The following is a 27,631-nucleotide window of genomic DNA, read 5'->3' on the forward strand; positions in this document are numbered from 1 at the left end:
AGCATGATTTTGTCGTTAGCCTATTTCCCCACAGTCCCATAGGCTAACCAGGACATTAAAGGGACTTAGAGGCCATTTGGCCTAGATAGTTTCAGTTGCAGGTCTTTCTGAGGGGTTTTAAGGCAACTTTGGGCATACTTACTATTTATAGTAAGTCATCTTGGACATGGTCGGACATCTAGTGGCAGCGGTATGTCGATGGTAATTGTTTAAAATTGACAAGAAGACTTGTTTATCATTGATAAGATTTGTTATGTATTAATAAAACTATTTTATAAAGTTAAATTTAAATATTTAACTTTATTAATGCATAGACTATAATTTGTGGGAAATATTTAAATTAAAAGAGTCCCCTTTATTTTATAACACATTGGAGACATAAGTTACATAAAGGGAGTTATGTTTTATCCCACATTGAGAAAACGAAGGACTGAGCTCTTGTGAGAACAATATAAAAGAAATGGAAGAGCTTCTTTTTAGTATGCTTGGATGAAGATTAATGTTATGTTGCTGGATATTTGTTTATCGTTCTTGGAGGACGGAATCCCTCTTTGCTAGCATTCTCTTCGCTATTGAAAGACACAGTCAGGAGGATTAACGGTGTTTTCAAACATACTGGGTTTCATATAGTGTTTTGCTACAGTATGGATGAATAGTGTTTTGCTGCAGTGTGGATGAATAGTGAATTTGCTACAGTGCGTGAACAGTATTTGCAACAAGTTTATTGTTTATTCTTGCTGATTTGAGGGTTTGGAAGGCTGCCAACTACATCTGCAAAAATACTACAGCAACTAATTCTAGGTTTCTTCTGTCAAATTTTAATACTTTTGCATTGTAGTTGTTGAATACGAGACTGATATTTGTTGCAGCATGTTAAACAATTGTATGAGCACATTTACATGGCAAAAATCAATATTTAATTAGCAAATAAGAAGGTTCAGATTTTCCTATATATTGCAGTATGTGTGCCAAGTGTTTGACAAAAATGCTATGTTGAGTTATTAAGAAAATTAATTGATATCATAAAGTAGCTTGCAAGTTTTTTTATTTGGGAAAAATAGGGGAGGATATTACACATTGTCATTGTCATTGTCACCATCACCGTGTTAGTCACCATCACCGAGTCTGTGTCCATCATCAAGTTTGTGTTTGTCCCTGTAGTTATGTCTATCAACATGCTTGTTGCTGAGTCTGTGTCTATCATTGTCATTGTGTCCGTTGTCATCAATGTCTGTCACCGAGTTTGTGTCCATTACTATTGCGGTGTTCGTCATCGTCATCGAGTTTGTGGTTGTCGTTGTTGACTCCGTGTCTGTCACAATCGTGTCAATTGTCGTCGTGGCTATGTTTGTCGTCGTCATTGTAGTCGTAGTTGTGCTTGTCATTGTGGCTATGTTTGTCGTCGTCATTGTAGTCGTAGTTGTGCTTGTCGTTGTGGCTATGTTTGTCGTCGTCATTGTAGTCGTAGTTGTGCTTGTCGTCGTTATAGTTATTTTTGTTGCCATTGTGTGTTCGTCATTGTGGCTACATCCATCATAGTGGCTACTTTTGTCGCCATGTACATTATTGAGATGTTCATTGTTGAGGCTTTGTTCATCATCGAAGTTTTGTATGCCACTGAAGCTCTATTCGTAGCTGAAATTTTGCCTATCGTTGAGGTTCCGTTTGCTACTGAGGTACTCTCCTTTGAGGCTTTTTGTACTGAGGTACTCATGGTCGGGGTTCTCTTTGCCGAGTTACTCTACGTCGAGGATCCCTTCACTAAGATACTCTTTGTTAAGGATCCCTTCATCAAGAAACCCTTCGCTGCTCCTATTGCTGAGGTACGTATGACCGAGGACCCCTTCAGTGACATGCTCTCCACCAAGGCTTCCTTTGTCGAGGCACATTAGCTAATTGATTGTACACCTTGCCTGTTGTATCGTCTACATACCGTCATCAAGCCTCTCTCCATTGAGACTCCCTTTAATAAGTTGCTTATGATTGCAACTCCCTTCTACAAGCTACTCACGACCGAGGCTCCCTTCGCTGAGGTACTCTTTGCCAAGGCTTTGTCCATTGGGGATATTCTACAGGGTTTATCCAAAGGGCATTTGCAAGCCAGGAATATAATAGGGGTCACTTTGGTCATGTCAGTGACTAAGTTTGTGCTAGCATCAACATCTATGCCTATGATCATATCCAAAGAGATTTCTAAACATGACAACGTAAAGGATTTCATTGATTGGCGTCATTGGTAACATAGTGAAGAGTACGAAAAAGTTTATATTAGAGTGACGTAGTGGAAGTTGGATGACTATGTGTTGCAACAGAGGTTTGATGTTAACTCACATGCTCTACTTGTGCGTTTGATTTGGGATTCAGGAATTGATGGTGTGGATTGGATAGCGAATTGCTTGAGGACAAGCAATCTTTGGGTGGGGAGGATTTGTAATGTCCCCAATTTTTTAATAAAATATTTAATTAGGTTAATTAATTAAGTGGTCCTAGAAATCAAATAATTTCACACGGACTTATGTAATTAATTGATTTAATTAATAAAGGGGCCCACTCTTTATTTTGTTTTGTGATAACTTGTCGGCCTATTGGCATTTTTGTAATCCTTCAAGAAGCTTCCCTGAAGCCCTTTATAAGGTCAGCTTGTAGGTTGTTTAAGGCATGCAATTTGGATTATTTTATTGTGTGCGAATTCCTGTTGGAGTTCTATGTTCTCCATTTTAGAAGTGAGAGATCTTCCCTACTTGGCCCTTGTGGTTTTGATGGGTATATCCTATTCCGTCCTCTATACTAGTTTGGATCTGGCAAGTCCGAGTGTCATCTTTGTCTGCAATATAATATTGAGAATTGTCTACAATTTTTTACATCTCTGCATGTGGCTTACTTTTGGTATCTGGTGAATATCTGGCAATAAGTGATTCATAGTTGTCATCAATTAGTTGAATCTCACATTAATATCTTCCTTCCTATGGCCTTTGCCTCCCTTTCCGTTTCCTTTAGATTCCTCTTGCACAGCCTCAGGTTTCCTCCGGCGCGGCCTTGGCTACCTCCTATGCGGCTCCCTTGTGTGTTTTCCCTCGGGTGGTTTCCCTTAGGTGTTTTCCCTAGGGTGGTCTCCCTCGGGTACTTTCCCTCAAGTGGTTTCCATTAGGTACTTACTCTCAGATGTGTGGTCGAGAACATTACAAATTTTTGTGTTTCTTTAATATGCAATTTACTTTTAGATTTTAATTAACATTCTTTATGTTGTTTCCTAGTTATAGATTATGTCAAAATGGTGCCAGAGTACGCTGACCATCTGCTTTCTAAGCTCCTTTTTAATTGACGTTTGAAGTTTGAAGTTTCTCATTGTCAACTTGGCCCCTTGGAGTCCGGTTATTTTCGGTAGAGATTATCAATGCTATGCAATTGAATACTGTTTTAAATGATCACGCTCCAAACTAATAATAGACAGGACAATTTAACAACATATTAACTATTCTAATTAGAGTCTGTAAAACTGAGAATTGATAGATTGGCAAAAACTCAACAAAACTTTGTGACCATAAAAAAAATACTTAAATTCCTTAGAAATACAAATTGTATGCATAATACATTTACAAAGTGTATTGAGTCTATGTATAATTTTTTCTTGAATTCACTCAAGAAAACTCAAAAATGCATTGAGAGAAACTTGTGTGGATAAATATGCTTAAAAGACCAAAACAATATGAAGTTTTTAGTGCATTTTTTTTCTGGAAATCTTTGGCCACTTATACCTATGAAATGCATTCAGTACTTGTCAGACATCCCCAAATTTTTCTATGCCAAGTTGTGACTTTGAGTGCAGTTGGACTATTTTCCTAAAACCCTCATATATACGTACCATGTCAACATGTTTTTAGTGACTTTCAAAACTATGGTTATAACCTCACAACAGAAGTCTGAAGTCTTAAGAATATATTATCATATACATATCTGTGTTAACGGACTAAAGTGCGTTCAAATGCTTACATTATTAGAAAGATGAAATTGTAGATTTCTAATTTACTTGTCTCCCTACTTTTGTTTCATTTGAGTACTTTTGAATGCCTAGGTTGAGCCTTCTCCCTTAGAATCTCCAACCATGTGTAGCACTGGCGATCACTACTTCTGACTCCCCTTATGGTCTAGCCATTTTCGTTCACCCAGATTATGCCTTACTCCCAAACTTCATCAAGCGCCTATTCACCTACCTGCCTAAACATATTCCTGTGGAATAGAAGCACATATCGAACCACCTTGGTTCTATTCCATTGCTGCACCACACATGCATCCTTGAGCTCTTAGCTCTGTTCCTGCTCAACCCATGTTGAACCCCTTCTTAGCCCTTTGGTATCTTCGCCTCGGTGTCCCCCAACACCGGCCATATGTGATCTCAAATCCTTGAGTCCCTTGATCACCTTTGATCTACATTGCACCACTCCTTGAATGCCCAAAACTATCACAACTCCCCTTGTTCAACTACACCTGCTACCCAAGCCAAGCACTACATTACTGCATCGAGAATCACCATAACTCCCTTGTTGAACAATGTATCCACCCTGAGTGACTTAGACCACTGAGTCCTCCCTTTCTCACTTCGCATATTGCCAAAACATACTCGACACTACCCTAGCACCTCGGAACATCCTAGAGTCCTCCGGTCTAAACTTGCATGCTACCTTAACATGCCTTTGTCTCCACGACACTCCATCTCTTTTGTTGATCTCCCTTAGCTCACCATGAACCTTGAAGCCCAACCTTGTCCTCCACAACATTGTTGATTGCATTAGCCAAACATTGAATTGTAACACTGAGCCCCAACTGTCTCGACACCACGTCTATGTCTACATGCCCTCATTGGTGAACACCTTGTTCCTCATGCAACCACTGCACTCAAACCAACCCTTCATGCACACACACAATCTCTACCCACGGATTCCTTAAAAATATAGACCTACTTGAGCACCGTGCCCTTGTTCCATGATCCACCCAATCCCTTGGCCGCTGTACTTCCTTCCAACTTGGCTACACCACCATAGCTTCACGTATGAATCACTTCATCCATTTCAGTCATGCACCACAAGCCTTGTTGCTTTCCATCCATCATGACTCACCTCTTCGAATCATGCCACACAACCACCTCTTTAGTCACTTGACATGGATCTATGTCATGGCTCGGCTCACCTTGAGTACTCCCTTGGAACATCATTTCCCAATTGCCATACTGGACCACCACGGCCTTTGAGACTCAATCCCAATGCAAATCCCATCCACCAAGTAACATCGATGTGCACCTAGGGCCACACCCCTTTGATACCGTTTTGCATAGATAACTGGCTCTGCAACACATTCCCCACATAGCTCACCACAAGTCTCCAATGCTCCTACTTGGACAAACCATTTGCCTCGTACTGCACAACTAGGTACTCCACTTCCCCAACTTTCAAACCTTAGACAACTCCCATTGAGTCATCACCAACATTGGCTCGGCTACTCCGCTTCACTTAGTTAGGGACCCTTGTCTTGTCGCCAAACCTCACCACATTATGATAAGGTGGAGCTACTCTTCTTTGCTCCTAAAACTATGCGTCACCTCTATTTAATCCGGAGACTAGAGGGAAGCACTACTCTTCTTCGTCCCTCTTGAGGGAGGTCGACTACCTAAGCCGCCCTTGATGCATGCTGACAATTCCCTCCACAGTAACACCTCAGCTCGGTTCTACGCCTCGCCTACACCACAACCATGCTAGTGGGAACAACACACAACACAGCCCCAAGATTGCACCTTGGCTCAGTTCTACACTGTGCCTACACCACAACTATGCTAGAGGGAACATCTCATAGTACAGCCCCATCGGATACACCTCGGATCCATTCCATGATAGGATCCTATGCCATAGCTATGTTGTGCTATGTTGTGCCTAGCACACAACATAGCCCCATTGGATACTCCTTAGCTCAGCACCATGCCTCGCCTACTCCACACTTGTGTGCACCCAACTTTGCTACACAAGCCCATAGCCTTAGAGTTTCATCTTGTGAATCAACAACTCCATACATCCTCCCCCACTTTAAAACAGGCGACATCTTTGATGCTGGCAACCACTACCTCAACCTGTTGAATGGATCTATAGATGCCCCTGTGTATCAAACACTGACTGTCATCCTCACCATTACACCTCTCTACACCCTTTTTGTTACCATAACATACTTGATGCTATCTGCTTCCCAGATGCTGACCCACTTGCATGAATGCACTCGATGTCTCACTTCAAATGAGCTGGCCATACCAAATGACACCTTGAGAACTGCACACCAAATGCTTCATCTCCACTCAGCCACCTATTTGTCATCCACTGACAACCCAAATTCCGTCTTCCACCTTCAACTGCCCATGGAACAAGGTACTTTAGTGTTCTTGGAGAGTGAACATGCTGGGAATTCGTTTAGTTTGAAGCTATGGTGGAGGGAAACTCTCCATTTATTTGCCTCTTTGTCTCAAGATGTTTATGCTGGGAGACAAAAGCCATTCAGAACTAAACCTAGATATGTTCTACTTTATTGGGATGTGCTTGACATTTAATCTGCAGTTTTTTTAACATTTCCACAGCTGCTTCACACTCTTGAAAATGCTAATTTTGTTTTCTGTTGAGATATGAGAACGGTGCTGTGATTATTTTGTACATTAACATAATAAATTTCCATTTAGGCTTGGGGATGGACTGAATGGAAAGAAGGAAATATTGCTACTGCTAGGGAGTTATATCAACATGCACTATCAATTAATTCACGTAGTGCAGATGCAGCTCGTTGTCTTCAGGTATCATTAAAATTTAGAGGCTGTTACTTATTTTGAACTTTTCAGAAATTTTATTTTTCCATTGGATGGAAAACTGCTATTTTTTAAAGCTTATAAACACCAGAATATTATATTGCTGTGCATAAAGTATTTAATGGTGAATGTTTAAACTTGGATCTTCTATAACCTCTAAATAATAAAATATTAACACATAATGGTTATACATAGATTTTAATGGAATGTTTCTGTGTGGCTTTCAGATATGAGGCACATTGATGGAAAATACATTTTTAGTTTTCTTAAATTATATATTTATTTGTATCAATGTTATATAACTTATAAACCATAATGGATTCCATCCTTGCACTAACAACTTAAGCATTAGAATCCTGTTCACGAGTGCATAATAAATATTCGAGGAGGGCCACTCCAGGAGTTCAGGTTTGGTTCATGTCTGTGCAGGCTTTTTGTGCCTTGAATTTGACAAATATTGATAGAAAAATAAAATTCAATGCGAAGAAATTGCAAGCAGATGTTTTCTTGAGACCTCATCTACTTCATGACAATTCTTTCATTTTATAGATGGAGAAGAACTTGATAGTTAAAGAAATTATTTCAGAAAGGAGAACAACTGGATGAAGTCTACGCTCATAATTAATAAGAAGTTACAAGAAAACTATTGTTTGGAATAGAAACTCTATATCAATCTAGTCAAGGATTATTAGATACATCACATTTATTGTGTATTTCAGATTTCTGACTAGAGTGACAATTTTCCCACTTTTATAGAAAAGGAAACAAACCAAAACAAGCTGTGTCATACCTAATCCCATACAACGTTTTCCATAAAGTTATTGCTTTCCACTTCAATGTAAGTCATTTTTGTTAAGTTGCCGAACCGGAAAAATTATAATGCAATTGTAATGTTCCTGTTATAAAATAAATAATAAATTAAACATTTGTAATAGGCTGAATGATTTAATGTATCTCGGACCCATTTTTATTTTTGTCTTCATAGTTTGTGTCGCCGTTGGCTATCTTTGTACACCCTCGTAAAGGTTTCCTGACGGGTATTTAAGCACGGCTGTCATGTCCCCAATTTTTGCGCTTCCTTAGTGACAATATTTCTAGCAGGGTTGATCTATTATCTGGTTCCCATAGGCCAGCAGAGTGTAGAGGGAACCAACCCAGGGACTTTGAGAGTCATGCATGAGCTTCCCAAGTAGTTTGGAGCAGTAGACAACAGTTTCCTACAATTTAGGAGGGATTCCTAATTTGTAGGGATTGACTAGAAGTTGTCTAGGAGGCATTTGGAGACCTCGGCGAACGTTTTGGAGACTTAGAGTGCATCTCCTATTTTTTAGGAGGAACTCCCAGTTCAGTGACAGTTCTCTCAGAGGTGCACACAGCAGGGGAGTCATTGGGACTCAATTTTGGTTGATTGTGGCTGTCTCCTACTTTTTAGGAGCATCCCTAGATTTTAGGGATGGACTACTAGTTGACACATCTTGTCCGACATCAGTCATAGACAAGTGACAAGGTCAGATTCATGTTTGATTGGTCATTTTGGGCCTTTTGGGACCATTTGGGAAATATTTTAATATATTTAAATATTTCCTAAGTTGGTGATTAAATAAATTAAAATAAGGTTAATAATATAACCATTTTGGAGTAATAAGGGGATTTTGGCTTCAGTTGATCAGGTACACCTATGTGTTATAGCTCGTTGGAAAGGTCTCGAATTATTATACATGATTTTTACTATCTATAGACTTTTTGGTGCCTTCAGCTATGGAATTTTAATAAAGTAATGTTTTTCCTATAGCATGGACGACTTTAATTGGGAAAATGTTATTTTATTATATTTTATTTAAAGGGAAAAGTGTAATTTCCCTTTAGGGTTCGATTTACAGTTGGAAGGGGATATAAGGAGATGGAGACCTAATTTCTTATTATCTTTTGCATATTGAAAAACTTGTTTTTGTGAATTGGCTCTGAGAGAGCAATTCTTCATCTGGGACGCAAACCCCAGGTTTTGGACTGGCTGGGACGTAGCCCTCAGCAGTTATTGACATTGGATTCTTCAGACAGTGTGCATTGCTATCAGGGATAGAGTACACCATTCTTTATTGTGGATTCAGTTTGTAGATTTATGATTTCAGCGTTACAGATTGATTCTTTCAGCTGGGACGTGATTCCTTGCAGTCTTACGGCTGCCATTTGTAGCAGTTTGGCATCATTGTTGGATGTAAGCTCCTTGGAACTGTATTGGATTTATTATTTGGCTTTATAAATCAGAAATCTGTTTGGTACGATTTATAGCAATTCTGATTTGGCTCTATGTTCTTATTTATTTTCAGTCTCCTCTCATGTTTATTGTTCATTATTCATTACTATTGTGAAAACTATCAAAAAACACAAAACAAAAACAAAACCTTCTACAACTTCTGTCTTATCTCAAAGACCATCAAAGAAATCACAGGAAAATATAGTTTATTAATTTAAAAACTACAACAGATCAGCAAGGGCATCTATCAGGGATCTTTTAGGCTTGTAGGAAGTTTGTAGGTATGCTTTTGGATTATATTTCTTTGTACTGCGAATTCTTGCTGGAGTTATATGTAATTCGCCATTTCGGAAGTGGAAGACCTTCCCTATTTGGCTCATGCAGTTTCAGTGGGATTCAACCCTATTTCGTTATTGCATGTACTACTTCGCTCAAATCTGGCAAATCAGAGCATCATCTTTGGCATTTATTGAAGGGATTATTCATATTCGAGTTTTCTATTGTTGGATTTTGTCTGAACATCTTGCATTTCATTGTGGCTCAAACACCTTTTGAGCAATATCAAGGCATTCTCATACAACCCTTTAATTTGCCTGTACGACCTCCACTCCACCACACACCTTTCACCAACCCCTCATACAACCATCTTGGTTCCTCCCACACACCAAACTATCCCTCATCGTACGGCTTACAAATTCGAGTGTTCTGTCTGCTTGTTTCCCACCGTACAACCCTTAGGATATCCTCCAATTCACACTGTACGACATACTTCCCTTCACATCATACGCCACCTTTCACTTGACCTGCACACCCTTCATCTTCTCTGTACAGCCTCCTCCTGCTATCTCCGTACGACTTTAGCTGTACGGCTCCCTGTCGTATTTTGGATACCGTACGACCAACTTTCCAGACACCGTACGGCTAGACTACTTGCAATATATGGTCTTCATTTCCTCACCAGACCATGCCTTCCAGTTACCAATTGAATTTGGAAAAAGAGAAAATTTTATCTTCCCCCAAATTGTAATATTATAGTGGTATCAGAGCGCTTCGATCCTGCCAGCTTGTGGATAGTGAATGAGAGTTTATAGCTGGAAGAGAAGAAGGACACATTCCGTTGATCGAATGGCTGACGAACGGGAATCGACCGTTGCCGAAATTGTGGCACTACTAAGGGAACTTGCCAGGAATCAGGCATAGATCACTAATACGCAGTGACTCATGGAAGAAACTCTCCAGAAGTTGGTGGAGAACAAAATATCTGGAGAACAAAATGGTCACAACACAGACTTGGTGTCGAATAAATCAAACCCTTAGCCAACATGCTCTCAACCTTCCATGTCAACTTTTCCACCACGGGCGGAGGCACAACACGGAGGGAGACAACCAACCTTTGAAGAGATGAGAGAAGACTGGAAGAATGCAAACCTTGAAGAAGATATATCCTACAAAGACTACGCAGATCTGAGAATGAGATACTCGGGAGGCGGAAACAAAGGATACTTTAACGATGATCTTAGAAGGAAGTTGAGTAAGGTAAATCTGTTTCCATTTGACGGATCGGGTTCCATATTTGCGCAAGCATGGGTAATGAAAGTCGATACCTACTTCCAACTGAATCCTATGCCAGAAGAAGAAGCAATCAAGTTTGCCGCACTGCACTTGGAGGGTGTTGTGCATGAATGGTGGCACCACGACACCATTACATTAGGGCATGATCAAATAAATACTTATGCAAAATTCACAGAGAAATTGATAGAACGATTTCATGGTAATGATCCGGAGCTCAATTTCAAAGATTTGGCGCAACTGAGACAAACTGGATCAGTCAATCAGTTCATTGCAGAATTTCAAAAACTCTCTGTTTTGGTCATGGACATTTCCGAAAGGAGACAGGTAGTGCTCTTCATGGACGGAATGATAGAACCTTTGCAAGGGTGGGTAAAGGGATTCAATCCTGCCACCCTATCGGAAGCAATCAATAAAGCACAGAGTATGGCATCGTCATCGGCATCATCCTCTCAAAGTTACTCACATCCTAAACTGCCGATGTTTCTGAGGGACAAACCTCTGCCCAAGAAGTCGTCATTGGATGAAGCTACCAGACAGGAACTCCGAAGGAAGAAATTGTGTTTCAATTGCAAGGGACCTTGGGAGTTTGGCCACCGATGCCTCCGAAAGGGGAAGATCCATTACATTGAGGTCGTGTTCGATGATGAGGACAAACGAGAAGAAATACCGGCTGAAGATAACCAACCCCATAATGACACCAACATCAGTTTGAACCATACGAAGAGAATTGCCACTTTGGTACAACGTGGAGGAACCATTGCATTGGTTGGCAGCCCGAGGTGCACAGTTTTTTGTGTACGGGGTACCCTTCAAGGACAAAGAGTTACGGTGATGTTGGATAGCAGAGTTACTCTAAATTTCATAAACTCATCCTTGGTAAAGCGAAGAAATCTACCTACGGAGGCGCACGCAGCCTTTCAGGTCAAGGTTGCCAGACGGACTTTTCTGCCTTGCATGCACCTTGTTCCTTAGCTGAGTATCACAATGGCGAATCACACGGTGATTGAAGATTTCTTCATGGTGGACCTTGCCGACATGGAAGTTATTCTTGGCATATAGTGGATGGAGACACTTGAATACACCCAGAGTTTCAAATGAATGGACTTCACCTTTGTTGTTGACAGAAAGAAGGTTGGCCTCCGAGGAATGACAAATGAAGGTCCGAAGGAAGTTTCTGTGCATCGGATGGAGGCAATTTTTCAGCACGATGACGTTGCATGGGTTGTGCATTGTTTTATCTCGACGGAACCTATAAAGGGGTGTCAAACACCTCCATAGGATGATGAACTTCAGGATATTTTAAGTAGACATGACAAAGTTTTCATGGATATTCCTCCTGGCATACCACAGGTTTGAACACACTATCGAGTTGGAATTAAGAGCAAAGCCAGTCATAACCACACCGTACTGCCACCCCAAGAAATTCAAAGATGAGATCGAAAGGATGATTCAGGAATTGCTAGAGAAAGGATGGATTCGTCCCAGTTCTAGCACATTTGCATCATCTGTGGTGTTGGTCAAAAAGAAGGACGAGACAATGCGCATGTTTGTGGACTACCACACGTTGAACAAAAAAAAAGAAAGAATAGATATCCCATTCCAAGGATAGATGAGTTGCTGGATGACTTGCATGGCGCTGTCTATTTTTCAAAAATAGATCTCTGTTCCAGATACCATCAAATCCGCATGAGGGAGGAAGATGTGGAGAAAACAGCTTTCCATTGTCACTACGAACATTATGAGTTTTTGGTCATGCCGTTCAGATTGGCCAATGCACTTGCTACATTTCAATCATGCATGAACCACATCTTCAACAAGCAATTGCGTAAGTATTTATTAGTATTCTTTGATGATCTTCTTATTTATTGTAGGACATGGGAGGAGCACCTGAAGGATTTGAATGAAGTTCTAAGTATCATGGAGGAACAGTCCTTGTTCGCCAAGTAGTCCAAATGTGAATTTGGTATGACAGAAATATTGTAGGTGGGGCATGTCGTTAGTGAATACGGAGTTCAAGTGCATCAGGAGAAGATTCAGGCTATCCTTGACTGGCCTTCTCCAAAATCACTTACGTATTTGTGAGGATTCTTCGGATTGTGCAGTTACTATAGGAGGTTCATTAAAGGATTCTCTCAGCTCAATGCACCTTTAACGGATCTAACGAAGAAGGGGTCATTCCAGTGGAACGAAAAGGCACAACTCACCTTTGATAAGCTGAAAGAGGCCATGAGCGCTTGTCCTGTACTTGCACTACTTGATTTCACTCGATCGTTCATTTTGGAGTGTGACGCGTCTGGGGAAGGCATTGGAGCAGTACTGATGCAAGATAGACACCCCATCGCATATGAGGGCAGGAAGCTTACGCCAGTAGAACGCCTATATTCCATCTATGACAAAGAAATGTTGGCCATCTTACATGCTCTAACCAAATTCCGACAGTATCTGGTAGGTGCCAAGTTTGTCGTTCGTACGGATCACAACAGTTTGAGATATTTTTTGGAGCAACAAGATTTGAATGAATGTGATGTCCCCAGAGTGGGCCCCTAACGGAAGGTGACGTAGGTCTGTCCGTGCGGTTTGTCGCTACCACGTGTCCGGGGTCCTCGCTAGCGAGGCTAGCCTCGGGTTGCCCCCTTAACGCGAGGAGGTGCCGTTTACTAACAGTCTGGGCTTTTGGTGCAACGGTTACTAACTTGGTATCAGAGCCGGAGGTCTCGAGGTCGAGACCCGCGGAGCGTGGTGGGCTGTGATGTCCCCAGAGTGGGCCCCTAATGGAAGGTGACGTAGGTCTGTCCGTGCGGTTTGTCGCTACCACGTGTCCGGGGTCCTCGCTAGCGAGGCTATCCTGGGGTTGCCCCCTTAACGCGGGGAGGTGCCGTTTACTAACAGTCCGGGCTTTTGGTGCAACGGTTACTAACCTGTAATGACCCTCACTATAAAGGCCACAGAAACCCTCAAACTGAACTTAGGAATTTTGTCAAACACTTGGCGTGTAACAGTAACAATATTCAGAATATGGCAATTTCAGATTTGATACTTTCAGAATATAATCACAGAATTACAATATATATAAAGCCATTGAACTATATTTCAATTACAATGCAATAAATTCTGAAATTATTTTATTACCAATTCTGGACTGATTATTACAATGACTGTATGACAGCAAATTTACCCAAAAATTGACATATATTTCAGAATGCAAGAACCTGGTTTGAAGAACTATGGAAGAACACCACGTTTTGCTGCAGATCGTTGATGAAGACCTCCAACCGCACCCCCAAACTGTCCTTAATTTGCTGCTGCTGCCCAAACTAGCAGGGCCGTACCAGGCCGTACCTGTACGGCTGCTGAAATAAAATAATATTAGGGTTTTGGGACCCCCAATTGCAAGGAAAATGGGCGCCTAGGGTTAGGTAGTAACCCTGTAAAACCATAAAAAATAACTCCAAGGGGTTGAGGAGATATGAGCAATTATGTGGTTCCGAACCTTGCTTTGCCAATTCTGAAAATGCACTTATTCTGTCTTCAAACTCTTGTCAAATGCTTCTCCAATGATAGGGCAAATCTGAAATCCTTATTCCAACCAAAAACAAACCCTAACAACGAATTCTCAATAAGCTCCAATGAGATGGCTGAATACCAACTCCAATTATGCAACAATTCAGGTGATATTTCACACCCTCAAAGTCGCCAATCGAAGGGAGTGATTCGTTCCCAAAGATCGAATAATTTGCAGATCCAAAGTCCACAAATGTCTTCACAATGAAGAAGTAGAAGAGTTCTCCAATCCAAGCATGTCCAAATGAGAGGCCCAGCCCTCTATTTATTCACTTTTCTAAGAAGTTGCTAGAACTTCTAGAAACATCCTTTATAATTTCTCATTATAATGCACTTTTTTTATAATAAAGTAATTTTATAAAATAAAAAGTGCAACTCAAATTAAAATTATAACATGTGGGCCCCAATATCACATAATGATAAAATATAACCTCTTAACACTTCTTCAAGAGCAAGATATGACTATCTAATCCGCAGAATTGACTCTCTTTCCACACCATTTGCCTACGAGAGTCTGGAATAGGCAAATCCATGATCAATGCCATGTCGAACTAAAGAGGGGACATTACAGTCCGCCCCTCCTGAAATTGCTTGGCCTCAAGCAATCTCAACGCCGGGTGCTGCAAAATAGCCTCCCCCTCCCAAGTAGCATCCTCAACAGGTAAATCTTTCCACTTAACCAAGTATTCTCTGATCACCCTTCTACGAAGCTGCTTTTCTCTGCTCTCCAGGATGGATTCTGGTACTAAAATCAATTTTCCCTCATCGTCTAAAGGAGGTAATACTGCAGAAGGCACCACATTTTGACCCAACGCCTTCTTGAGGCGTGACACATGAAACACATTGTGCACTCTGCTGTCTGCAGGAAGCTCCAACTCATAAGCCACTTCACCAACTCGCCTGATAATCCTGAATGGTCCATAATAGCGTGGCTTAAGTTTCTCTGCCCCACTCTTCTTAAGAGTAGATTGCCTGTATGGCTGCAACATGAGGTAAACCATATCATCTACCTCAAAACTACGCTCAGTTCTCTTCTAGTCTGCATACTGCTTCTGCTGGTTCTGAGCTTTTGCAATATTGTCTTTGAGGGTAGCAACTATATCCTTACTCTCCTGTAATAATTCACCTGCACTGGGTACCCGGCTGTCGCTCAACAACAAATCCAAGAAACTAGGTGCTTCATAACCGTAAAGTGCCATGAAGGGTGTCATCTGTATAGTCGTATGATATGTAGTATTGTAACAATACTCGCAGAGATATATCCATCTGACCCAAGCTCGCTGCTGAGCTGCCACATAATTCCTTAAATACCCTTCCACCCATTTGTTCACAATTTCTGTCTGACCATCGGTTTGTGGGTGATAGCTAGTGCTGGGTGTAAGCTCCGTGCCACATAACCGGAATACCTCCTGCCAAAAGTGACTCATGAAACGGCTATCCCTATCACTCACAATGTTCTGAGGCAAGCCGTGCAATCTGAAAACCTCTCGAAAGAAAACCTCTGCCACCTGAGCTGCTGAATGTGTAGTGGTGATAGGAAAGAAATGAGCATATTTCGTTAATCTATCTACCACCACATAAATACAATCTCGTCCTTGTACCTTGGGCAAACCTGTGATAAAGTCCATGGAGATGCATTCCCACTTCCTGTCGGGAATCGGAAGTGGTTGTAGGAGCCCTGCCGGATAGCTGTGTTCTTGTTTGTTTTGCTGGCAAACAAGACACTCTCGAACATACTGCAAAACATCAGCTTTCAGCCCCTTCCAAGTGAACCGCTCTCGAACTGACTTGTAAGTCTTGAAGTACCCGGGATGGCCTGCTGTCGGTGAGTCGTGAAGTGCTCTCATAATCAATTGCTTAACCTTCGATCCTGGGACCAGGTAAATCCTGTTCTTGTAAATGATCAAATCATCCACAAGTGTGTATCTGGTATCAATCACTGTTCCCTCTACTATATCGGAGGCCCATGTATCCCTGGCATACTCTGCTATAATCGAGTGTCGCCAATCCTCTGATATCTTAACCATAAGAGTGAGGTGTGGCCTTCGAGATAGAGCATCTGCAACAACATTCTGAGTTCCCTTGACATATGAGATGTCAAAATCATATGCCTGCAACTTACTTACCCACTTTTGTTGGCGATCATTCAGGTCCTGCTGTCCCAAGAAATGCCTCAGACTGTTATGATCAGTTTTAATACAAAACTTGCTACCCACAAGATATTGTCTGAATTTGGCCAAAGCATGCATGATGGCCAACATCTCCTTATCATATATACTGAATGAATGCTCAGGGCCTCTGAGCTTCCTGCTCTCATAAGCTATGGGGTGCTTATTCTGCATAAGTACAGCACCTACTCCCTCTCCAGATGCATCACATTGAAGCTCAAATGGCTTCGTGAAATCAGGTAATGCTAGAACTGGGCACGTAGTCATTATCTCCTTAAATCTCATAAAACAGTCCTGTGCCTTCTGAGTCCACACAAATTCCCCTTTTTTCAGTAAATCTGTCATGGGAGCTGCATGTCGTGAGTAGCCACTGACAAACCTGCGATAAAAACCACATAAACCAAGGAACCCCCTCAACTGTGTAAGGTTCTCTGGTGGAGGCCAATCAACAATAGCGCGAATCTTTTCAGGATCCATCCGCACTCCCTCTGCACTAATGATGTGTCCTAAATATAACAGCTCGGTCATCCCTAAGTCACATTTGGACTCCTTTGCATACAAGGACTCCTTCTGTAGAATGCTCAACACCGTCTCCAAATGCTCTAGATGCTCCTGCCATGATCGACTATAGATCAAAATGTCATCAAAAAACACCAGCACGAATTTCCTCAACTGATGGTGGAAAACTCAGTTCATAGTGGACTGGAAAGTGGCAGGTGCATTGGTCAGACCGAAAGGCATGACTACAAACTCAAAGTGCCCACAATGACATCTAAAAGCAGTTTTCTCAATATCCTATTCACGAACTCTGATCTGGTGATATCCTGATCTTAAATCAATTTTCGTGAAATAACAGGCCCCATGCAACTCATCTATCAACTCATCAATGCGAGGAATAGGATACCTGTTCTTAATGGTTCTCTTATTTAATGCCCTGTAATCAATACACATCCGAAGCGTTCCATCCTTCTTTTTTACCAAAACAATAGAAGATGCAAAAGGTGACTTACTAGGTCGGATGTGCCCCATAGCTAGCAACTCCTCAATGGTCCTTTCGATCTCATCCTTGAGTCGCTTTGGATGTCGATATGGTGTGATCATGATAGGTTTAGCACCTTCCTCCAGTTCAATAATATGCTCAATACCTCTGTCCGGTGGCCTGCCTGGTGGAATCTCACTGAATACCTTTTCGTACTTAATCCTCAACTTCTGAATATCAGGATGATATTCCGCCTTATGTTGCTCCTCCTGTGTAGGTATCAAAGTACAAACTGCTGCCCACTCTATATCATTATGCCTAGTTAATCTCTCCAGCCGCCTAAATGAGATAGTCCTGATGTCTCCATTACGGATAGCCTTTAGCACATGAATCCTACCATTCATTTCGAATTGTATCTCCATATCCTCTAATCTCAGGGTAACCACCTTCAATGAATGTAGCCACTGCATCCCAAGTACTATGTCCATGTCACCCATGTTGACCACATGATAATCCGCCTTAAACTCATAGTTGTTCAAGCGCAAAGGTAAGTCTCGTACCATCCTATCACAACGAAGAGTGTATCCATCAGCTACCTTGACTCTTAGTCCTTCGAACTCCTCAGTAATGAGTCCACGCTTCTCTACAAATCGTGCATCAATGAAATTATGCGTGGCACCTGTGTCCAACAATGTAATAACCTTCTGTCCAGCCAAGACTCCCCGAAGTCTGAAAGATCCCTCTCTCTGGATACTAGACAGTCGTGCTTCCTGTAAATGTAGCTCTGTTTCCTGCCTTTGCCCTGCACTGTCTATCTCCTGCTCTCCCTTTGCTTCATCAGGATCCTCATCATGATGTTCTGAACCATCTGAATCTGAGCCTTCGTAATAAGCCCACATTGCCCGGTTGGCCTTCCCTTTTGGCCTCATAGGACAGTCATGGCCGTACTCATACGGGCCTTTGCAATAGAAGCATAGCTTCTTCCTACGCAAGTCATTAAGTGTCTCCTTGTCCAGCCTCTTACTTTCTTCCTTAGGTAGCTATGCCTTTCTATGAAAGGGTTTCCTGTCCTTATCTTTTCCTGAAGGGAAACTCTTTGCCTGAAATTTATTTTTAGAAGCTGAAGAGGAATCCATGTCACGAGCTTTCTTAATGGCTTCCTGCAAAGTGGGAGGGTTGAGAGCTTTAATCCACCCTCTCAACGGATCAACTAACCCATCCATAAATAAAACCAATAGCCTTCGTTCAGATACATCTGTTACTAACACGGCAAGTTTCTGAAACTCTGAAATGTATGTTTCCAATGAGCCCCACTATTTAAGCTGGGCTAATTCCTTGAAATGGAGTTCTGGATCTTTCTTATCAAAACGTTCAATCAGTCTCTCCGTAAACTCCACATATGAGGTAATGTGTGCATGACCCACAGTGATCATACCATGATGCCACCATTCGTGTGCTAACCCATCCAGGTGAATTGCTGCATACTTAATAGCTTCTTCCTCAGACATAGGATTCAATTGAAAGTATGTGTCAAGCTTTTGAACCCAAGCTCTTGATGTAGACTTCCCCGAGCCATCATAATATGGTAACTGTAGTTTTCCTACTTTCTTTCGTAGCTCATAGTTCTGAGTCCTGTCTTGTCCACGGGGCATATGCTTCATCCGCACATCCATATACTCTCTAAAGGTGATTGCAGCTGTAAAATCTGGTCCTCCTGCTTCCCAATCTCTCCTCAGCTGATCTTGTATGTCAGTGATCTGGGGTTCTGGTACCAGCTGCTCTGGAGCTCTAGGAAGGAACGTAGGAATCATAGGCCTCGAACTTACTGTCCGAGTTTGCTGGGGGGCATGACCGAAATTGTTCCCAATTTGTTTGCCTCCATTATGTCTCTCATCCTGATTATTCCCATTCTGATTGTGACCATTCTGATTATTTCCTCCACCTATGTTAGCGTTCAACCCCATTTGTCGAGCCATCATCTGCATCATAAGCTCCATTCTCTGATTCTGTTCTTGTGCTCTTTGTTCGGCTAATCGCTGTCCCTGTGCCAGGGTGTCTAATAACTGTAAAAATCTTTCCTCTTGCGGATCTGGACCGGCATTCCCGCCTCTATCCATATTGTAGTCGTAGTCTTGATCAAAAAATACCTCCCCTGTGTCTGTATGACTGGATTCTATGTCCACCTGGATAGATGAGCTAGACTGTTCGCTCTGCAGGTCAGAAATCCTATCTTGTCTTGCTTTGGTATTGCGAAAATTATAAGGCCTTTGTCGCATGCTCTGATTTTAGTGTTTTGACATTTCGTCAAACACTTTCCCTCCTATCCAGCTGTTCCAAATTCCCTATAAGACCTCCACAGGATGGCAGGACTTATAGCTCTGATACCACTGTAATGACCCTCACTATAAAGGCCACAGAAACCCTCAAACTGAACTTAGGAATTTTGTCAAACACTTGGCGTGTAACAGTAACAATATTCAGAATATGGTAATTTCAGATTTGATACTTTCAGAATATAATCACAGAATTACAATATATATAAAGCCATTGAACTATATTTCAATTACAATGCAATAAATTCTGAAATTATTTTATTACCAATTCTGGACTGATTATTACAATGACTGTATGACAGCAAATTTACCCAAAAATTGACATATATTTCAGAATGCAAGAACCTGGTTTGAAGAACTATGGAAGAACACCATGTTTTGCTGCAGATCGTTGATGAAGACCTCCAACCGCACCCCCAAACTGTCCTTAATTTGCTACTGCTGCCCAAACTAGCAGGGCCGTACCAGGCCGTACCTGTACGGCTGCTGAAATAAAATAATATTAGAGTTTTGGGACCCCCAATTGCAAGGAAAATGGGCGCCTAGGGTTAGGTAGTAACCCTGTAAAACCATAAAAAATAACTCCAAGGGGTTGAGGAGATATGAGCAATTATGTGGTTTCGAACCCTGCTTTGCCAATTCTGAAAATGCACTTATTCTGTCTTCAAACTCTTGTCAAATGCTTCTCCAATGATAGGGCAAATCTGAAATCCTTATTCCAACCAAAAACAAACCCTAACAACGAATTCTCAATAAGCTCCAATGAGATGGCTGAATACCAACTCCAATTATGCAACAATTCAGGTGATATTTCACACCCTCAAAGTCGCCAATCCAAGGGAGTGATTCGTTCCCAAAGATCGAATAATTTGCAGATCCAAAGTCCACAAATGTCTTCACAATGAAGAAGTAGAAGAGTTCTCCAATCCAAGCATGTCCAAATGAGAGGCCCAGCCCTCTATTTATTCACTTTTCTAAGAAGTTGCTAGAACTTCTAGAAACATCCTTTATAATTTCTCATTATAATGCACTTTTTTTATAATAAAGTAATTTTATAAAATAAAAAGTGCAACTCAAATTAAAATTATAACATGTGGGCCCCAATATCACATAATGATAAAATATAACCTCTTAACACTTCTTCAAGAGCAAGATATGACTATCTGATCCGCAGAATTGACTCTGTTTCCACACCATTTGCCTACGAGAGTCTGGAATAGGCAAATCCATGATCAATGCCATGTCGAACTAAAGAGGGGACATTACAATGAATGACAACAAAAATGGGTAAGCAAAGTTCAAGCTTTTGATTTTGACATTGAGTATGTGAAAGGGAAAAACAATGTAGTTGCAGATGCCTTGTCCAGGAAACCAACCATCTGCTCACTAGACCAGATTTCAGCTGATTGGAAGGCACATCTATTAGTGGAATATTCCAAGAATACATTTTCCTATGAAATAATCGATGGCCACACTCACGATAATCGATACAGAGTGGTGGATGACATCATCTACTATAAAGACTGGATATACCTGGTGCCAGAATCCAAATTGAAGTAGAAAATTTTGAAGAAAGTACATGACTCACCTCTGGCAGGAGAGATTTTCATGGAAAGGACTTAAAGCGGACGTGTTGCAACATGTAAGAGTGTACGCTCTACCAACATAACAAGTCCGAACATACTCTTCCTGTCGGCCTGCTACAACCTTTACCAATTCCCGAACATAAGTGGGAAAGTATATCAATGGACTTCATAACAGGTCTTCGCAAGGTGAATGGAAAGGATTGTATCTTTGTGGTGGTTGATAGATTGACCAAGTATGCACATTTTCTTCGTCATCCCCTTGGATCTTCAGGTTGCACAAGTTGCCGATCTGTTTTTTAGAGAAGTCTTTTGCCTGCATAGGTTACCTCGAAACATTGTCAGTGATCGGGATGGACGATTTGTCAGTATCTTCTGGACATAATTGTTTTAGATGGCAGGGACAAAATTATCGCCAAGGATGAGTTACCACCCATAGATGGATGAACAAACCGAGATTGTGAACAAATGGCTCAAAGGCTACCTTCGGAACTACGTCTCGACACAACAACGAGTGTGGCTAAAATGGATCTATCTAGGGGAATATTGCTACAATACCACGTATCACATGTCTATTGGAATGACACGATTCAAAACTCTGTATGGGTACGAACCCCTCTCCTTCATCGACATAGTTCTGGGTGATAGTTGCGCTCTAAGAGTGAGGGACTAGCTTCAGGAGGGACAAGATATATTGAGGTGCTTGAAAGTAAACCTACAGCAGGCACAAAATCAACATAAGATGTACGACACAAGATAGAGAGGAGTTTCGAAGTGGGGGATATGGTCTATCTCCGGCTCTGGTCTATCTCCGGCTCCAGCCATACCAACAATCTTCATTAAAGGGAACAGGGAAGGAAAAATTGAAGCCACGATTTTATGGCCCCTATCGTGTGGTCCATCGCATTGGTGAAGTCACGTACGAACTGGAACTTTTGGAGGGGAGCCGCATTCATAATGTCTTCCATGTTTCTTGTTTGAAGAAAGCCATAGGGCAAAACGTCACAGTTGCTACCGACCTTCCGCCACTCAATGAAGAAGGAAAGCTCATTTTGGAACCTACCAAGATCCTCAAAGTACATGAAAAGACTCTACAAAACCACACTATGAAGGAATACTTGGTATGTTGTCGACACCTACCATTGGATGACACAACATGGGAAGCTGAGTACATTCTCTAGCACCCTGCATTGTATTTGCTTGAGGACAAGCAAACTTTGGGATAGGAGGATTGTAATGTTCCCATTATAAAATAAATAATAAATTAAACATTTGTAACTAGCCGAGTGATTTAATGTATCTCGAACCCATTTTTATTTTTGTCTTAGTAGTTTGTGTTGCCGTTGGCTATCTTTGTACACCCTCGAAAGGGTTTCCCAACGGGTATTTAAGCATAGCTTTGCGAATTCCTACTGGAGTTTTGTGTAATTCGCCATTTCGGAAGTGGAATACCTTTCCTATTTGGCTCATGTGGTTTCGGTGGCATTCAACCCTCACCCTATTCCGTTGTTGCATGTACTACTTCGCTCAGATCTGGCAAATCGGAGCATCATCTTTGGCATCTATTGAAGGGATTATTCATATTCGAGTTTTCTATTGTTGGATTCTATCTAAACATGTTGCATTTCATTGTGGCTCAAACACTTTCTGTGCAATATCAAGGCATTCTCGTATGGCCCTTTAATTTGCTTGTACGGCCTTCCCTCCACCACACACTTTTCACCAACCCTCCGTAGGGCCATCTTGGTTTGTCCCACACGCCAAACTATCCTTCATTGTACGGCTTACAAATTCGAGTGTTCTATCTGCTTGTTTCCCATCGTATGGCCCTTAGGATATCCTCCAATTCACACCGTACGACATACTTCCCTTCACACCATATGCCACCTTTCACTTGACCCATACACCCTTCATCTTCTCCATACGACCTCCTTCTCCTATGGCTACCTACCATATTTTTGATACCATACGACTAGCTTTCCAAACACCGTATGGCTAGACTACTTGCAATGTACGGTCTTCATTTCCTCACCAAACCACGCCTTCCAGTTACCTGTTGAATTTGGAAATAGAGAAAATTTGATCTTCCCCTGAATTGGAACATTACAACAATAATCAAAACCTTTAACATAAAAGCACAAGAAAACTAGAAACAGATTTTCCTTGAGAAAACCCCCTACTAGAGGTAAAAACCCAGCCACACCCACAAATATATCCTTTATTGAGTTTTATTGTTGGGTATAATGCTATGTGTTGTCTAAAATGTTGTTAATGATAATCATGTCGTTGGTCATTAGCATGGCTGAGAGGTAGTTAATTATGGTTGGGACGGTTCACGTTGCAACCCCTCGGAGGTTATATGTACACTTCCTTGGATGGAAGATGGCATCATCCGCATTATCAATTATCATTGCTATCATTGTTTCTCACTTGATGTAAACCTTGACTAATATTAATGGAATACATGGCAGTTCTCTGATGTTTCTTTACATTTACTTATATAACTCTTATTATGTAGCATGCATTAAACTATCTTTGCTGTAGGTGATATACATCTAGTGTCGTCCCCTCGACAATCTCGGAAAACAATAGAGTAGATGGCAAATAAAAAGCAATGGGACAACTAATAGAATACAGTGAGAGTAGTTGTTAGAAACACGACGAGGAGAACCCAAAACTATTTGAAGGCCAAAGGGAGTTGAAGACCAACTTTATCTCACTACTTCAGGCATCCATTGAAACGCACATGCAAAGGGAAGCCACATGAGAAGAAATACTAGAGAGTGTCGTGTGGAGTGCCCTCGGGGTAAGTCTAGCAGTAGACCGTTAGATGTGTCGTCTTCCTTGGTAGTTGGCATAGACATTCCTCACACTTCAGATCCAATGACAAGTTCTCCAAGATTACTACTGCCAAAGGGGGGAACACTGAAGGCAGGAAGAAGAGAGAGATGAAACCCATCATAAGGGAAAATGTGAAGTAAACCTTGAGAGGGTAATATGAATAAAGGAGAACACAATGTTATGATTATGTTTGTATAGTGACATATATTGTATACAAATAATAAATGAATAAAAGTGTTCTTTTTTAATTCATATGTTGTTTCAATTCCATACATAAGAAGAATACATGCCAAACCTATTATATAATGATAGAAGTAGAAAAGAGTGTATAGACAAGAGTGAGGCTATCTAGAGAGCTTTATCACTACAACAATAGGCAGAACGAAGGAGATAGTTAAAGACACTTGCTGAAAGACTACCACAAGGGTTGACAGAAAGAAACCAAGCTGGTACCTTCGGAGGTGAAGAAGCCCAAGGAGAACCGTACAAGAAGGAAGATTATCACCAAGAATATGGTAGATAGCGCTAGGTAGGCAATGACGACTTGATAGAGGAGATGAGGAGCCACGTAGGGAGTTTGACCCTACACTATGCATGAAGGCAAGGGAAGCCCGAAAGAATGGGGACAAAGTGGCCAAGGAAGTCAAGGATAGTGGGACAGTGAGGAGTGTTGGAGGTACACTACACGGTGGCCAACACAACCCGTCAGGATCCTGCCCAATTATCTTGGGAGTACAACCAACTAGAGATAGTAGAAATAAAAACATGTCGCAAAAGTAGAAAGTACCAAAATTTATTGGTGGCGAGAAGGAAGATCCTATAAGACACTGTTGGACCTGCAAAACCATTTGGACGACAAATGGAGTCAGACAAAGATGAATGGGTCCAACATTTTCCAGTGACCCTGCGAGGAATTGTCATTGATTGGTACTCCGATATGGATAAAGTGAAAATAAACACATGGGATAACCTCATGAAGGAATTTTAGGGTATGTTCTGATTGCTTTTAGACAACAAGAAAATAGTTTCCGAAATCTACAGTACAGAACAAGGAAAGAATGAAATAGTAGGAGCATACAATCAAAGGCTTAAAGAGATGCTCGGGAAGATGGAGACCCAACCAACCAATGAATTGAAAACGAGATGGTTTATCCCTCCTTCAGGCAAAAAATGAAGATAGTACCAACCACGTTGTACACAAACACCTACGATAGAGTCATGAACCTTGAGAGCGAAGAAAAAACTTCTAAGATGAAGAGGACTAAGTCTTCAATGGAGAATTATAAATTATTCGAAGAGAGCAGCAACAATGATTGGTAGAATAAGGTGCAAGCTCTCCAAAAGAACATGGAACAAATGATGAAGGTATTTAAAGTAATGAAGGGGAGCATACGACGAAGTGATGAGGGAGAACTGTGGTGCACGAAGTGTAAGGAGAACAAGCACATGCATGGTTCATGCCCTAGAAAAGAATTTTTCTACATCTGCCAGGTTATGGGTCATTCCACTAAGGAACACCCATGCAACATGAAGGTGAGGAACCAACAAGTGCTCTTTACACTGGAACGATTATCTACCTTTGGGCAACAAACAACACAACAGACAAACAATAATGCATCATTTGAAGGGTTTTAAAATAACTGGCATAGAGGGAGAGAAAATAATGAGAATAGTAGTAGGAGCCGGATACAATATGATTCTAAGGGATGACTGATAATCCAGTGTCAAGCATGCAACCAGTGGGGTCACTTTGTATGAGATTGCTAGAAGTGGGACACAACACACAAGTTGTGTCGATGGTGTGGCCTTGGAGATCATGAGGATGCTAATTGTTTGAAACCCGACATTAGCCTTCTCAACATCGAGGAAGAAAAAGTGCTTGTTGTCGCTTGGGACCAAGCTAAACAAGCCATATACCCCGATCCCCGTGCTCAGAAGTAGTGGGTATGGGAGGCTAGAGAGGAGATCGAGAAAGCAATGAAGGTACAAAAGGATACACATGACAAGGCTGGCACTTTCGGGCAGAGAAAAGCAAAGAAATATAAATTAAGATAGACGTTAAAAATGGAGGTACTAGTGAAAATCCAAGATCTCCTTCATACCATGCCTTAGTTGAGGACAATACTATTGAGTACCTTCTCCCTACAACCTAGCACCACTATAAAAACCAACACTGTACAACCAATGCATGATCCTGGGTGGTGGATAATGGATCCCATGTTACTAATGGTCGATACCTTGTGGTTGTAGAGATGGGTATTGTCAAAACTATTTTGATTGACACCATCGTGGACGAGGAGTTTGGGGTAAATGTCCACTTGGAGGAGACTTGGGAAAACTTGGGAAACCTACCCTGTGGTGCCTGACCTTCAATTTATTGGGTGTGAACCAACAAGGAATCAAACCCCTTTGGACATTAATGGCCCAACAAGCTACTATAGGAACACAACCATTCTTGTTAGACTTTTTTGTGATTCTGCTAAAAAAGAAGGGAGAAGACACCATTCTTGGTAAGGGATGGTTAGTGACAGCCAAGGTCAATCACAATCCAAAGAAAAGCGACAGGCAAAATTTTATCATTGACCTCTATATCCAAATGTTGAGTGAAGAGATTGCATCCTCTTTAAAGTCAGAGTCTGACAGAGAGCATGGTGGAGTGGATAAAGGAAGGAATTGAATGGAGCCAAATGATGAAGGTGTGCTAGAGCTGGGCGAATGTTCATAGGATCACACAAGCTAAATGAATAGACTCCTCCATTGGCAGATGGAAGAGTACGAGCTTTCATAGTTACATGTTAGGGGTGGAGGAAAGGGAGGAAGTGTTGGAGAACGCTGTGTTCGCACTGGAGTACAAGGAATACAAGGAGGGGGAGGCCTACATGAACAAAAGTCCAACCCACAAATTTGATGTAGAAAAATTGATTAATTATGAAGAACTGTCCATGCAGATCACCAACCTCCGAGATGAGGAAAATCCACGAAATATCTTGGTAGGGGATGATTGGGACCCCACACTAAAGGCCATGCCATGTCAAAATTTTCTAGAATGCAAGGATGTCTTTGCTCTTACAAAGACCTCAAGAGTCTACCACTTGAGTTGTGTGTACACTACATCCGTTTGGTACCTGGAGCCATACCCATGTGGAAATGGCCTACACGATTAATAAAAACTACGCAATGAAACTGAAAGAGGAGACCCAACATGTGTGAGGCAGGAATTATCTCTAAGTTGTAGACAAGCGAATGGGTATCTTTGATAGTCATATCATGTAATGTCCCCTTTTGGGACATTAGAAGATTAAAATACATATTCATATAATATTAAAATTGTCTATGAGAGTGTGAATAAAAATGGGCAATTTAGTATTAAAGGTGGGCTATAGAGGACAAGGAGGGATAAGACAAGAAGCCAGGAGGGGAGTTGAAAAGTCACAGCCTTATGGATTAAGAGGAGAGAGGCTCATTCATTTATGCATGCTTGGTTTATGATTCAGATTTCAGTTTCTCT

The 27,631-nt window shown here is 41.4% G+C and overlaps 1 protein-coding gene across 2 annotated transcripts in view; it reads left to right on the forward strand.

Moving 5' to 3' along the window:
• Positions 1-27,631, forward strand: part of HCF107 (high chlorophyll fluorescent 107) — a 222,153-nt gene that overhangs the window by 163,415 nt on the left and 31,107 nt on the right. For both annotated transcript variants that reach the window (XM_089797958.1, XM_089797957.1), the window contains exon 6: positions 6,710-6,820. In XM_089797958.1, the coding sequence (XP_089654084.1) occupies positions 6,710-6,820 (111 nt within the window). The remainder of the gene's footprint in view (positions 1-6,709; positions 6,821-27,631) is intronic.

This window comes from Cupressus sempervirens, chromosome 8 (genome assembly GCF_028749045.1).
Source record: "Cupressus sempervirens isolate cs-2001-9-10 chromosome 8, ASM2874904v1, whole genome shotgun sequence".
In the NCBI taxonomy this organism is placed as follows: Eukaryota; Viridiplantae; Streptophyta; class Pinopsida; order Cupressales; family Cupressaceae; genus Cupressus; species Cupressus sempervirens.